At 41.3% G+C, this 15,699-nt stretch overlaps 1 protein-coding gene across 3 annotated transcripts in view; it reads right to left on the bottom strand.

Moving 5' to 3' along the window:
• Positions 1 to 6,149: 6,149 nt before the first annotated feature.
• KDM5A (lysine demethylase 5A) overlaps positions 6,150 to 15,699 on the bottom strand; it is a 46,590-nt gene continuing 37,040 nt past the window's right edge. For all 3 annotated transcript variants that reach the window (XM_057390080.1, XM_057390081.1, XM_057390083.1), the window contains 4 exons: positions 12,701 to 12,860; positions 12,005 to 12,225; positions 9,480 to 9,890; positions 6,150 to 8,139 (listed from right to left, as the gene is read on the bottom strand). In XM_057390080.1, the coding sequence (XP_057246063.1) occupies positions 7,927 to 8,139; positions 9,480 to 9,890; positions 12,005 to 12,225; positions 12,701 to 12,860 (1,005 nt within the window). In that variant the 3' untranslated portion in view covers positions 6,150 to 7,926. The remainder of the gene's footprint in view (positions 8,140 to 9,479; positions 9,891 to 12,004; positions 12,226 to 12,700; positions 12,861 to 15,699) is intronic.

The following is a 15,699-nucleotide window of genomic DNA, read 5'->3' as shown; positions in this document are numbered from 1 at the left end:
CCTTATAGCCAAGAGGAGTGGCAGAGGAGCAGGGGATTGGTGCCCTGACACGAGGCACAGAGGTTTAGCAAAGACACAGGGATTTGGTCTGCTTGGGCTGACTCACTACACACACTAAAAGGAGAAGGCAGCTCAAGACCCTTTCTGAAGGAACAAGAGCTGCTGCTGCTCATGAGCTTCACTCTTTGCCATTTTTGACTATCAAATTCCAAGCCACGTCACCCTTCTGCCACCATGAGTTCAAACAGTGATGCTCAGAGGGCTGACCAGATAGTCAAGAGGTCACATGGAGGAATAGACCCAAACACAATGCCTTTCCATCGTGAGCATCAATTAAATATTTCCCTTCACAGRAAGCCTCATAGCATCACAGTTCTTTTTGACAAGGGCACTTCATTCCTGATCCCTGCAAGCTAAGGCAGAGGGTCAGGCACTGCTTGCCAATCATCTGACAAGTGCTGGGAGTGTAGTTTCATTAAGTCTGACACAGCCCAAATATGAAGCTTTCATGTTAATCAAGGGGAAAAAAAAAAAAAACCCACAAAAATCATGGTGATGTGTTCAGGCTGAGGAAATTAATTAAAAACACAGAGCCAATGGAACTTCTAATTTTGGTGTTCACCCTAACTGGGATCTAAAGGAAAAAAAGGAGACTGGTTTTTGATGTTTTAATTTACCCTGAAAGGTTCTTACTACAAGATTTGAACTGCATTCACCCTTCTACTCTGTGCTTCTCTACTAGCACAGAGCCTGTGGGCTCACACCTGTTTTCCTTTAAGATCACCAGAGCTGAGAGAGAAACAGGAACATGGGACAGCTTCTGCTAAGGACAGAGCAAAGCAAACTCCTTTTTTGCAGAAATCTCAGGTGCTGCTTGTACAGCAGCACTCTGTGCACGCTGTCAATAGGAGTTACACAAAGGTCATGCCCACTCTCTGCTCCCAATAGCAATCTGACCCATCAGTTTCTGAGAATCACATTACTCAGCAGAAAAAAAAAAAAAAAAAGAAAGAACCAAAAATCCTTTAAGTTACGAACAGCTTTTCTGTGGCTGTGTACTCTTCCATTATTTATTTGTTCAGCTTTGTGTACTCTCTAACATCCCTAAATCCCAGTCTAACCATTTCAAGATGATTCCAGAACGCAGGGGAAACCAGTGCCATGGTGGATGGTAGAACCCAGACAGGGAGCAACCAGGCCATTTTCAAACCTTCCCAGAAGGATACAAACCTGGGTGATGGTTTACAGCAGTGGAGCATCCCCTTCCAGAAGCAGCTGAGCAGCAGCACCACACACTYACCTGGGGCTGGTCCAGCAGAGTTGCTGCCAGGCAATTCCACTTCTCCACCAGGTGTTCTCAGCAGCAATTSTCTCTCCTAAGAAAAATGCTTTAGCTTTGCCTAGAAACATTCTCCTGCCTCAAAGACTATCTGGAAAGGAAATGATGGGATGTAACATAATCAGTAAACTCAGAGTGTCTAGATTAACTAAATTTCCAGCTGTATGAAGTGAAAAGTTACTCATCCCACATCCCACYAAAACCTGAGCTGTTCCTCAAACTCATGGTATGGGTTTGTGTAGGCTCCACTGTCACAGAACAGCAGTAGCAACCACCTCATTTTTCCTGGGGAGTAACAGCCACGCCCATTGCCTGAGGGGTGAACTGAGCTGCTGCAGGGTTGAGCACCAGCTGCACCAACCTGGAAGAGGATGCAGCCCTTCAGTCTGTTAACATATCACCCACCCATTAAAAGCAGATGCCATGCTGGCCAGAGACACCAACCATCATCTCAGGACCTGKGTGCAGAGGCAGCTGCTCTCTTTGGATATAAACACCCACAGCAGATCCCTCTGGCACTTGGCTTTAAATGACTTTTTGGCAGGAGGGTGTGGGGGTGATGCACTACCAAAAATTGACCTGTGAAAAGCCTCAAATTAAGACACAATGCCCCACCTTGGATTAAAACTATTCAYTGCAGCAGAGCTTTTGTTTCCAAGGCATTCAGAGCACAGCTCCTTACAAATTTTACTGGTTGTCAATAAATCCTTGCTACTTTCATTTCCTTTACCTTGCAACATAGTACTCATTTGTGCCAAGCTATACSGGCATATTGAGAGCTCAATGCTCTCCATGTTGTGCTGCGCAGTTTCCAGCTGTCCAACACATTTATCACCCACCCAAAGGCAGCGTGGCTGGAATTCTGATAAGGGCTGGATTTATTCCATCTTCCCGCTGCCTTGGTGCTCCAAGCAGAGTTCCTGTTTGGTTTAGGCAGGCTGACCAAACACATTTCCTAGGGACCACAGCTGGATCGGATATGAAGCAGTGCCCTGCTTTTCATTTCTATCTAACTGGAGGAAGTSTCAAATCTTGCTTTCAGCAAATCACAGTACTCAACTTCTTAGAACAGTTTTAACAGTTATTTCAGGAATAATTTTGAAGAAAATTTTTCCACTCCCAGGAAAACATCTGGACCCTAGCAAAAACGATAGGAAGATAAATTTGCTTGACAGACTGTGGTGAACCTTCTGTACATCATGCCCATTCAATGAAGAGGAGAAAGTTTATGGAACCAATCCTCCTCAAAGCAACATCCACACCCAGAAGGGATAAGGTGACTGGTAAGTCACCACTACACAATCTTAGCCCAATCTGATCGCCTTCTGTGATGAACTGTATGGACAAGGGCAGAACTGTGCATGTTTACCCTGACTTACAGAACACTTAAGAAGTGCATGGACAACTGTCTTGGGTTSATGTTGTGCCAATCCTGTATTCCTATATTCCRTCAGCCTGTATGCCCAAAAGGTGCYTGTGCCTTTCAMTCTGACCCGGAAGAAGGGGCAGGGGCAGCAYGGGCAGTTTAAAAGCCGGGGCTGCCACGCAGCCATTTGCTTTTGCAGCTTAGCTCCGCACAGTGGGAGTCCTGCATGCAGCAGAGTTACATTGTTGCCATTTAGCTAGCTCCGGTTTGTTAACTTGGGCAAACAGCTCTCCTTGGACTACCACCCCTTCCTCCAACCGGTGTGATTTTTTTTTCTTCTGGAGCAATTTGGTGGCCGGCGGGGGCAAATAGCGCCGCTCGGTCTCCTCCCAGACTCCGGAAGAAGCCAAGCCGGCAACAGAAAAACACACCAAGCCCTCTGTTTCATCCACGGTAAAGAGAGGACTGCTCCAGGTTTTTCCACTGTTGCCAGAGTGGTCATGTGGACTTTTTTCTTTTTTCCTGGGGACAGGAGCCGCCATCATTTCTCCGCACCACATGATCGAGCAGTTTCTGGGGGGAGGGGGTGGCATGTGTTCCTGAATTTTAAATATCTAACAGTTACTTTTTATCTGTGTCCTGTGGGCACTGTTTTGTTAATAAACTACTTCTTTCTCTTCACTTTTGCCCAAACATCTATTTCATATTGGTGTGAAAAAATTATCAAATTTACTCTGCAACATTTTTCTCTGAAAACATTGTCTCAAACCAAGACAACAACCTACAATGGTAGTGAAAAATGGGGTGGGCTTTTGTGCTCAGACTTCAGCAGTCATCAATTCAAAATCTTGGGAGGTKGCCAGCTATAAGTGCAGTACCTGAGGTATTCTTTCTTACCCACCTGGGTAGTGGCATAGAGCACACTCCCATTTACAGATGACACTAAACAATGCTGGCACAGGAGGAGCAGCAGAGCCCAAAACCTGGGAGAGAACTCCTACTCAGGTGGATCTTTCCTGGCTGAAGTGATGTGATGTGGAAAGTTAAAAGTCCACCAGTCCCGCACCTGAGAAATTAAAAAGCAGAAGAGCTGGAGATAACAGAGGCCAAACTGAAAAGGAGTCAGCAGTACTTGCAGCTGTAAAGGGCAGCCCTGTACAAGTATAAGCAAGTGCAAGTATAAGCAGCAGGTTAAATGAAGTTATTTCCCCCCAGTATTCAACACTTTCAAGCTGTATCTAGAATAGTATATCCAGTTTTGGGCTCATCAGTAGAAAGCCAGACATTGGCCAACTTGGAACCAGTCCAGCTGAGGACCACCAAGTCTGTTAGAAGGCTGCAGTTCATGCCATGGCTGAGTTGGGTTTGTTCAGCTGGGAAACCAAAACTGCAGGACCTGCAGCCTCCAAGGACTGAATGGATGATTAGAGCAAATACRGAGCCAGACTCTGGCAACAGGCACATTACAGCAAGTCAATTTTGGACTGAAGATGCTACAAAACCAAATGGGAAATCAGARAGGTTGTCGAATGCTCATCCCTGGAAATACTCAGACTTTTATTGGACACAGTGTTGAAAAYTTTCACCTACTTTTAAAGTCAGCACTGCTCTAGTCAGAAAGCTCACCCTGATGACCTCCAGAAGTATCCCCCAACTTAAAATTACCCTAATGTTCTAAACACTGAAAAGATCTACGCAAATCTCAGTGTGGCTGATATAACAGACAACTGTCTGTTACCTTATGCTGTGTGACTGTATTCCGATCCCTTCAGATAACTTCCACAATATCAACAGTATTACCWCAAGCCCTTATTATCAAATAGTCCAGGCTGCCCAAGCATTCAGCTGCAGATGATCTGTCAAAAGCATAGGAGGAGTCAGCAGTAACATTTATCTCTCTGCAAGCACAACTGCCAAATTTCAGGCCCTGTTTTTTTACAAGAAAAGCCTGAAAACACATAGTTTTTATAAGCTATACAACTCAAGTCCTGGCCRTTTTCAGCTCCTCACAACAGCTCAGGTAATTTCTTTGACCTTTTGTGTCAGACACATGAGAAGAAATAACACCAGCAGTGGCAAGCAGCCTTTGTAGACTACAACATTAAGACATGTACCTTTCTCAATACATGAGGTAATGCTTCATGTATACTGAGATTTTGTCCCCAAAGCATGAGAGATTTTTCCTACAGCTGCAGCAGACCTGTAAGAACATTATTGTCTTGGCTTCATTTTAGCTGGCTTCTTTGCATATGCTTTTATAAAAATTCAAACCCTTAAAATCTGGAGACAATATACCACCGTTGTAGCTTCAGGTTTTTCGACCACTAACTACATATCTACAGGTTTTTCCAAAAGTTAACATTTATTCATAAGTTCATACTATCAGCAATCCTTTGATAGGAATTACGCTCTTAAAAACAAGCTTAAAACAATAAGATGTAAAGCTAATAATGGTCTTCTGTTTATGAACACCTTATCCAAAAGCAGGCGAGACATCTGTGACCAGAAAAAAAGTGTGGCAACCTCCTTTCCAACAGTGGAACAGAGGCTCTCCATGTGACTACATGAAAAACAGCTACTAAAAACGTGACTTTTGCACATGATTTGCACATTTCTTTCTGTTGTTTGCTCTTTTCTGTGCTTGTTACAAGCAGAATGACCATGGTTGCATTGTAGAGCTGTTTGTTTCCATTTTGCTGTAACTAGTGCTACGGTCAACACTCTCCACCACACCTTCTACGCAGAGAAACAGGAACATGCAATGCAGATTTACTCAAAGGTCTCTTTTCCAGTTGATGGCAATTACATACAACAACGACTTCATCGCGACGGAGAACRTAGGAATGGTTATGAGGATATGCTCAGTGGCTAACAGGAGATGCTAACCATATTTTCCCTGTCGTGTCACAAATTCTAGGAGTCAGGAAAGAATACAGAACACTGGGATTCTTCAAGAAATCTTGTACTAGTCTACTTGTGGAACGATTAAACATCTGTGACAGATAGTTTATCCACTCCATATAGGGAAACATTAAAGTAGTATCATCAGTTAAAGCTTGAAGGAAAGTAACAACTGTTTAAACCAGTTTACCAAAACTAAGCGTACACTGAGAAGAAAAAAAAATCTAATTGGAAGCAAAAAGAGGGAATGTCTATCTAAAGCATAGACTCCTTCATAAATAAGTAAACAAATAATACTCGTAAGTTTGCTAGGGTGCCTGCTCAGCCACATGCTTAACCACAGCTTGCTTTTTCTTTTAAGATCACATTAAGTCTTCAAGGAGCAGGAATTAGAAGTCTGTGTTCAATTTGCACTCATAGCTCCCAAGACCCTGGATCTTCTGCCCTCCATCTTAGTTCATTTTATTTCGCACGTTTTCCTCTTCCCAGGTAGCAGGCACACATAGAAGAAAACAATAAAGTTCTGTCTACCTGAGCTGAGGGTTTTGTTTTTTTTTGGATGGATAATTCTGCCAGATAAAYAAACTTCCAAATATTAGAGAACAAGAGAAGGGACACAGAACAGTCAAGACAGCACACTTTTGTTTTTGTCAATATTTCTTTAAATCCCAATCCAGCTCCTAGTAAGACTGGACACTACTTACAACACTCCTAGAACTGCAGAAGAATGGAAACACAATAGGGAGCGAGTGGAGAGGGGGACAAGACAGCCCAGGGGCTGACTTCAGACATTCACATACACAAGGCCAGCATCCACTGGAGTCATTAAGGCCCAGATGCCCCACTAATAGGAACAAATCCAAACACAAAGGTAGCACGTGAAATGTATTTACCTATTTAAACACAGGCAGCTGGTCGAGCTAGAATGGGGAAGGTAACTGCTAATTCCTTGTACTACAAGGAAGGAATGGAGTAAAAAAAACCCAAGCCCACGGGCAGGTTTTTGCTTTGTGAACCTCTGTCTGTGCTGCTGGTTAACAGTGGTAAGTATAAAAAAATCAAAGAAAAATAATCTATTTATAGAACAAGTCAGTAGTCTGAGACATTTAGAAAAAAGTAAAAACAAGTCCTTCTTTAAAAATGGATTTACTAAAACAACTGTCACCCAGGATGACCCCAAGCCCTCTGGTGCCCTGGCAAAGCCAGGGGCAACTTCAAACAAGAACTGTTGCTGATTGTACACAGGTACACATTCAGCAAAGCCAGCAGGGAGGGGGTTTGCACTATGAACAGTATCTGCAGACTGCTTGCTGGTATCACAGGAGGCCATGGCCGTAGCCTGGTGATACTGGAAAGAGTTGTGAGTGAAACTTTTCACAGAAGCACATGTCAGTGTAACCTCTGAGGTAAGTGGGCTGTCTTCTTTCCTTCCCATCCCTGGGTACAGAAGCTGTGCCCTGGGTGCTGTACCTCCTTGCCAGCTCCATCCTGCGCCACACAACTTTAATGTGCAGGAGTGCAGAACTCTAAGCGAAGCCTAGAATAGGAGAGGGCATCCCCCTGGAAAGGGAAGCATTCTGCTCTTCCCAAGTTCTTGTCTAGCTAAACATTATCAATGCTTTCTGGCCCTCCTCAGGATAGGAAGATCGGTTGTTTCCCATTGAGGAAAAAATTTTGCCTAGTGGAGTAGAGTTGGGTTTCTTTTTTTGGTAAACAGAACCTTTTCTGATTTCTGAGATTATGAGCTCCTCTGCCCTTTAGCTACAAAAGAGAAATCAAAAGAAATTCATCCACTTGCTCCCATCCTTATAGCATAGTGTTGGCTGCCTGGATACGGAGGCAATTTCACTCTCCCAACACATTGCTTTACACACTGGGTTGGCATGGAGAGGCGAAAGATAATTTCCAAAGTCACCTCCTTAGGGTAACCTGGTAGGTCTCAGAGCTCCAGCCTATGCCCAYCAATTCCAGGCCAGCTCCACTGCCAACACACACTTCTAACACTCTCAAGTGTCTAATCTAACAGCCTCGAGTTTGCTCAGTCCTTGAGAGCAACAGCCACACTCAAAGATGGAAAACACTCAAGTCAGAAAACACTGGCTGGAGCTCCTAATCAGGCGGTGTCTGCATAGATGAGTCGGTACCACTGTGCCTTGACATTCCCATTGCACGAAGGAAGCCAGCTGTAAGGAACGGACCAACTCCACTGCGTCTGTACATCCTTGGAAGTGAAGCTCATGGCTACATCAGCTTCAAACCCTCTCTTTCTGTAGGGTTCCAGTGGTCCATTTCCCAACGAGTCCTGGGTGTCGAGTAGTTGCTAACTCGTCTCCTTGAGATCTTCCATTGGTAGTTTGTAGCTCAACAAGAAGGGAGGAGGTGGGGCATGAGCAGGGCTGCTGGGGCCCTGCAGGGGTTTCTTTGCACAGTTTATACAGATGTAATCCTCATTCTCAGCCATCTCTGGAGAGACCCCCACGCACACCTGATGGAACCACTCATCGCAGCCCCCGTCACACTGCACCCAGTCCACCTGCAAGAGAGCACATCAGCCACATGTAGCACGTTACAAGGACAGACAKGCACAGTTTCCATGAAGGAAGTATCTTCTGTTAATCCCACCTGAGCTACCAGGAACATAAAAGCTTTGGGGCTCTAATTAAAGCCCCATAGAGTTTGTTTTAACAAGCTACTTCAATTTAATACAAACTGTCTTCCAACAAACTTTGCCCTTCTTGCATCCTTAGACTGCACCAATACAAACACACACTACTACTCTGAAGAAAATTACTCAGGTCTCCTCAAATGAAAGGAGGTGTGCTAAAACACATCTAAAATGCTCAGGGACAGTTAATTCAGCACAGGTGAGAATCTAMAAATACACCCTCTTAGACTGCATCATCTAATAGCAGCTTTTTCAACTCTGTGTCCTAAGTGTCAGAACATTTAAGTTACAATACAAACTGTCAGCTGAACTTGCTGTAGAACAATTGGGAATAGACATAAAATACAAATTAAAATGTAGGAGGGAAAAAAGATGAATGATTTGATTTCTGTAGCTCTCTGAACAGAAGTACACATTGAGTCAGTACTCAGATTTGCAGGATAAGAAATACAGATTCTCCATTCCAGTGGAATGCACCGCTACAGCTATAAAAATTGTTACTGCTGAGGTTCTGCTTTCAACTTACAGGGGAATGTGAAAATGTATTAGAAAAATAACAATAGTGGCAACCCATAAAAAAGAAGAAACTTCATCACAAAGATTTTACTTTGGTTTGTAGCCAACTACTCTCAAATAAATTTTCAAAAGTGTTTAGTAGTGGACATCAGAGAGAAGCAGATCAAGTTTCTTTTGTAATGATCCAATTAGTTCTAAAATCATTATTTATCTCCAACAGGAAAAATGGACCACTGAACTTTGTAGATCACTCAGCCAGCAGCATCACTGTTCACAGAGTGTATGTAAAAAGTATGGAAAATCTACTTCATTTAGGAACATYGCACATCCCACTCTTGCTCAGAAATACAGTAATGCAGGAACACTGTGAGTCAAAAAATTACCCTTTGAATCAGCCAATGCATGTTGCACATAGCCAACAGTTTGAAGAAGTTAAACTTCCCAAGCAAAACAGAGTATCTTCTCCCAGATTCTAATTTTTCACGTTCTCCTGTTTTTTAGTACCTAAGAGAATAAGGAAGTTCTACAGTATAATCCACTAAATCCTTATACCTACCCAAGCACTACTCCATCCTCTCTCATTTCTAACTACACCACTTTGGTTTCTCATGCTGTTCAACTTAAATATTACCTGGCACAGGGGTTCTGACTTAGCATGGGATTGCCTGTGACAGAACTGAGCAAAAACTCACTTTGTCCTTGCAGGGCCTTTGGCAGTTCTGAGCAGCACACACAGCATTTTCATCATCTGACTCTTCTGCTCCTGACCAGTCGTATTTGGAAGGAATATCCAGAACCTTCTTCTCTCTTTTTTTCTCTGTGCTCTCCTTTGCCAGTTCTACCTTTGCAACAACTGCCTTTTCTCGCTTCTTCTTCCGTTCCTCTTCCTTAGCCAGTTTCTTTGCCAGCTTGTTCAGCTCCTTTGTCTTATCCATGGTGAGTTTTAGCTTCTTCTTTTTGGGTTTTTCCAGTTTTTTCAGCTCTTTAGATTTTTGCTTCATATCTCCAAAGAACTGCTCTGCTCTCTCCAGTTTTCGTTTCCGCTTCCTCTCAGMAGAGTCCCTCCCTCTCATTTTCAGTGGTTTTTCATCCATGCTGTCATCCTTCATGGAAAAAAAGATACGTATTTTACTCAAATACAAATTTCCTGAAAACCTGAGGTCTGAGAAATGTACTTACCTCTATGTTTACCCTGGCATGGCATGAAGAAATCTAGTCAACAACACAGTAACAAATTCTAAACAAAAAAAGGACTTAATTTCATTTTCACCACACTTTAAAAAATTCGTGTTATCAACCATGTCAAAGTACAATCAGTCAAAAATACCCAGTGGAAAAAGTAAATTATCAGCAAGGGTAAGATGGCAAAATAAGCAGTAATTACAATTTCCTTCTCACATTGTTTTTAATAGAAGTTGAGAAGATTAATCATTTGTTAGATGCTCTTGCTTATTTTTCATCTGAGGTCAGTCTTGCCTGTAATTATTTTTGAGAGAAAGCAACTGCTGTTTTGGAGATTATGAAAGAGTAATTGTTGAATTCTTAAAATGTATCATCAACTCAAGCAAAAASAGAAAGTAACATCCGTTACTTGGAACAGCTTCCAAACTGGCAGACACAATAAATATCCTGGCGACAGAGCTCGTAAATAACAGATTCAGATCAGAACTGGGGCTTAAAATTGGCCAACTCCGTTCCTGCAGGTAGCCTTCACAGTGATAAATCCCATTTATTTACTTGTGTAGTCCTTTGTACAAACAGGACTAACTTGATTTCAGTTAATGCAGCTATGTACTTTCACCTTAATAATTATTAATAGATTAAGAACATATTACAAAGTAGTAAAGAGACTGTTTACTGCACATTACTCAATATAGCTACTCCACCCAAAACCAAAGCCTCTTGAGATTATTTTACAGAAGTCTACTTATTTTGTATGTAAATAGACATAGAATATATTCAATTCAAAATTAACAGTTTTGGTCAAGCAAGTATTCATAAAGGTTAACCAGAAGATGTTGTAACACCCACACACTCTACAACCTTCACCCCACTACCCTGGAAAAAAGCTTTACTTAACTATTTTTATAACAGTTTGGTATATTATTTATAAATTGTTACTTGCTGGCATTCAAACTACTCTTCAATCAACTCCCTGCCAAAACCATGACATTAAAAGAACATTAAGCTTACACAGTACTCAGGCTGAGAGGTGGTGAAGCAGCAGTACTTGGGAGGCAGGGGCAGTTTTATACTACTCAGTTCTAAATGATGCAGTTTGGCAAAACCTTAACTTACCCATTGTATATGGACAGCACTCAGAAAGTTGTGTGCTGTGAACAGCGAAGTTAGAGGAACATGTTAATTGGTGTCTCATTTTCTATCTTGTACTACTCCAGACAACCAAAAAGCCAAGAAAAAAATATCTTCTTATGCGCTTCCTGTGCAGCTCAGTAACCCAACAAGCCTTTATATAATCCATAACTACAWGTGGCCAAACTGACCCCTAACTGCAGCTGACAGATGATAAAAAATGGGTTCCACTTGAGCTCTTCAACACAGCARCTGACTTTCTCTTCCAGCAGACAGCCCTTGCCCTCTGCATCAATGTGGCGAAGTGATTTTGATTACACCTCAGAATCAGCAGACGAACCTCCCTGATCCACTGTTCAGCCAGGCAAAGCAATCAGGACATCTTCACAGTACATCAATACAAAAACTGCTATATCTGTGTTATTCTGAGGAAGAACAGGAATCCTATTCTCTGCATTATCAAAACATGTTTCATTAAAAAGTGTTCCTTCCCCAGTAACAAAGTTCAGTAACACAGAACTAYCATGTTATATAAGCTAAGTGTAACTTTCAGCTTCCAAAATACTTCTGTAACTCTACTGCAGATTAGTTCTGCTTTCAGGCATAATCAAGAACAGTGTTTGCTCTCCTTATCTGTTGTCTCCTGAAATAAGAGAAACACTTGAGAAAAGTGTTCTGAATATAGTTAACTGTGGAGGACAGTGCTATGGCATAAATGAATAAGAACTGACTTTCTGGATTTCTCATTCTGTTACGTTCTATGATCTACTACTCTCCCCAGGTCAAATCCAAACATGACAAGCAACTAAGCACACAACTATTCTAGATCCTATTYAAATAAATTCACCAACAGAACATGGTGGGATTTTTGTTCCACACCRTAATATTTCTTGAAGTTCCATACCTCCATGACATGAAGAAACCTGTCCTCAGAGGGTGGATGAGTGGCCTGTAAAATCCGCCAGATGTGCTGAGTTTCATCCAGAGATACCTCCAGCAGATCTCCTACCATCATCAGATCTTCAAGCTGAGCTTTTGCTCCAGGTGACAGCTCCAACACAGGGGGCTCCAAACTGCGAGGTACCAGCGGGCTCTTCCGAGGCTGCTTCCTTGGAGTGCTAGAACCTTTCAGACAGGAGCCAAGACACAGAATAATTAAGGCAGGAAAAGAYCTCTAAGAYTATCAAGTCCRTGCCAAGCCCACCACTAAAMCATGTCCCCACGTGTCACAGGCACAWGTKTTTTCAACRCTTCCASRGACAGTGATTCCCCCACGTCCCTGGGCAGCCTGTYCCAATGCCTGACCATGCTTCCAGTGAAGGAAGTTTTCCTAATATCCAATCTRAGCCTCCCCAGGCAAAAMCCCATAAAGATAAAAGATCAAACCAAAAGAAATTACATACTTTTTACAACAATCTGAGGTAGGAAACAGCAACAACCMAAACAAATTGACACAGGTTTATGTATCAAACAACAGGAGATTAAAGGCAATGTAACTCTACTGTGCCTTCTACAGACAACGTATCCTGTACAATTCCTCACTGACTGCTCATCCCAGTTATCTACTGAATTTTATTTCAGTGTGCACAAAAGCAAATACCTTGAGAGCAGCTTTTAGAAGCAGAGGAGTAGGCGTGTTCGGCACAGAATGAGGGAGCAGTCCACATGTGTGTCACCACTTCCTCTGATTTAATTGGGATTTCCTCATCACAAAACAAGTTGGGCTCCAAGCTGCTGGAAGATTTTACACTGGCATTGTCCTGAAAAAGACCCACAGAAAATATGCAACATCTGAATCCAGACTGAACAGTCTACTACTGCTCCTAAAGCTCTTCTCCAAAGCACTCCACTAGAGATACCAAAACCATGTGCAAAAGGTACAGAYTATATCCCTACTTAAACAGTAGATGAATACAGAAACTATGGAGATAGGTCAGTATGTATTTATAGYTGTGCACAAGAAACACTTGACAAGTTTCCTCTCTCAGCAGTCCCTCAAGTACGGTCTTCAGAAGTCAACATAACGAAAAGAGGCTTACTCTTAGCCTACATAATTTATTATTTTGCTTGAAAGTCTGACTGCAAGYCCATAAAGACTTGTATCTTCAGTAAAGCAGGGATATGCTGAGTAAATCACAGTGACTACAGAAAGAAATTATTTAAGATTTTAGAAGTATAGAAAAAAAGGTGTTCCAGCACAGCAACAAATATCAATAAAATGGCAATCAAACATTGCCCTGGGATCRGTACTTTTATGGCAGACTTAAATCATTTTAAGTAAGGATCAAACACTGCAAAAAGAGGGCTGTAATAGCTAAGACTGTTGTGAATATTTCCCTGAACAGAGTAATGATGGCGTTGGCTTGTGTTCAGCTCARTGTGTTGTGTAGGACACTGAACAGCTCAAGGTATTGGCTAAGATGGATACCTGACTGTTTGGAAAATGACACTGAACTGGGACATGCGACTTCAGGTACAGGGGGACCCAATCAGAGAGGAAAGATTAGGAATCTCTCTGCAGCAGGAGAAGCTTTGTTTGGCTTTGCATTACATTAGGCAGAGAAACCAGTGAAGCACAAGCCCACCTGAGCAGATTCCCTGATGGCCCCAGTAATAATTTCTCCCCTTTTTTACTGCCTCAAAAAAAAAAGAGAAATACTACAGAGCAGTTACTGACAATATTTACCTGAAAATTAGACACGTGGGTCCCAAAATGGCCAGCTCAGCACTGTCACTACCACTCAGATACTGTCATTTCATTACATTAAAACAGAGTTTAAGAACGGTAATCTCTCTCTCTGACCTTCAGTTAAGTGTTTAAAATGAAGTGGTGCAMAAACCAGTGATTTTTGTACAGAACTACAATGCAAAATTTAAATTGACCAGATAAAAAGAAATACTTTCCTCTATTTCTCCCTACACTGTAAAGAGTTTATATGTCATACCATATCTTGTTATGGGTATCTTATACTACATTAAAGAAAGTTCAGGGCTAACACGTCAAGTGATTTTTAAAAWATCAGTTAGTGACCACTGGCAACATTGGTGCAAATAAACGAGAAAAATGAGTCTGCTTGGAAAAAATCTTATAACAAATCTAGCTATTGCACTCCTAATGAACATTTACTGCCAATAACCATGTTTTAATTAACAGACACAAAATATGATCGAACAGATCACATTTTTGTATCGATTTCTGTAAAAAATGTGCACTTGAGAGGCCAGAGACTGTGGTTTTCAAAATACAGTCTATGGACCCTTATAAATTATGGGATTACTTTAATAGTGTCCACAAGAAGTTAAAAGCAAATTCACACATGAAGCATAATAATCTGTATTTTTTTAAATGCACTGGGACACATCTATGTAACAAAAAAAATCAACCCTTGAGCAACTTTTTTTAACTTTGCTCCTCCTAGYTTATACCTACTCTATGAAGAATTTGACTGGTTGCCTGAAAATTTGCTTCTATTCCAATCATGTTAGTTCATTTAACAGAAAACATTCCTGGTCTCTAACAGCTTTGCTTTAACAAATTTTCACTTTTAGGCTTCTACAAACACATATGGTCATCCAAATCAAAAGGGTTAAGTAACAGATGACAACAGAAGACAACAGAATCATTAAACAAATTAAATTATGCTCCTGCAAAACCCTGAGATCCTGACAAGCATATGCCATCTTTCTTGACATATGCTTTATCACAGCCTCAGAAAATGCCACATCCTTCAGAAATGCCTTATTAAGATTCTTGATGCAAACAACAGTTTTGGAAATTACTTTTATATATAAAACTAAATTAATTAAATCTGTAGCATGCAACTGCAATGTATTCTTGTTGACACTTCACAAGGGACTGTAAGACAAATCTGTGTATTTGCATCAGATTGCTGAGAAACAAAAGACTAAAAATAGCAGATTTCAGCAAATCACACCTGGAGAACGTGCTGTCCCTCTGTAAATCAGAATATCTGCCTTAGAAAAGAATTTACATGTCTCTTAAGATAGCATCTTTTAAGGCAGAGATAACACTATCACTAAAAAGAAAACACTGCTCAAGAACAAATTGTGGCATTGCCTTTGTCTCTACATATTTCAAAAGGATATCTCTAAACATTGAAAACATTTGGTTTTCTTCACAATTGCCTTTTCTCATGGTAGTTCTTCTCTAGTTAAAATACTTTAAAAATGTAAGTGGAATTACAATTTCTGAACCAAATCCAAACTAATTTTACAACATGATCCAAATGTATCAAAAATTTCCACACATCCAAMATGGAATATGGGTACCTCCTTTATGTAAAGGTTGAAGGAAGAGATATGTATCAAAACACAAAAAAAAACCTCTGGCATCAGGAAACTTCTTACACAGCCTACAGTTTTCAAGGACTAATCTTTMTGTTGTAGCAAAAACTTGCAAAGCTTTCCATATAGACACTTGTAGTTATGACATGTGGTATCTCTGAATGGGGCATCAAGACAAGATTCATCCTCCAGGGTGTTATAAATACAAATCCCTTCATAAGTTTATCTTTTTCTTCAGCATTAAAAAGCACTTTTTGAAATTCAAACAGGACTTGGGAAATTTTGAATAAAAAC

Source organism: Malurus melanocephalus, unplaced genomic scaffold, assembly GCF_030028575.1.
Source record: "Malurus melanocephalus ecotype Western Australia unplaced genomic scaffold, MMel_1.1 scaffold_22, whole genome shotgun sequence".
Classification (NCBI taxonomy): Eukaryota; Metazoa; Chordata; class Aves; order Passeriformes; family Maluridae; genus Malurus; species Malurus melanocephalus.
The sequence above is the reverse complement of the archived record's forward strand: the minus strand, read 5'-3'. Positions and strand labels throughout refer to the sequence as shown.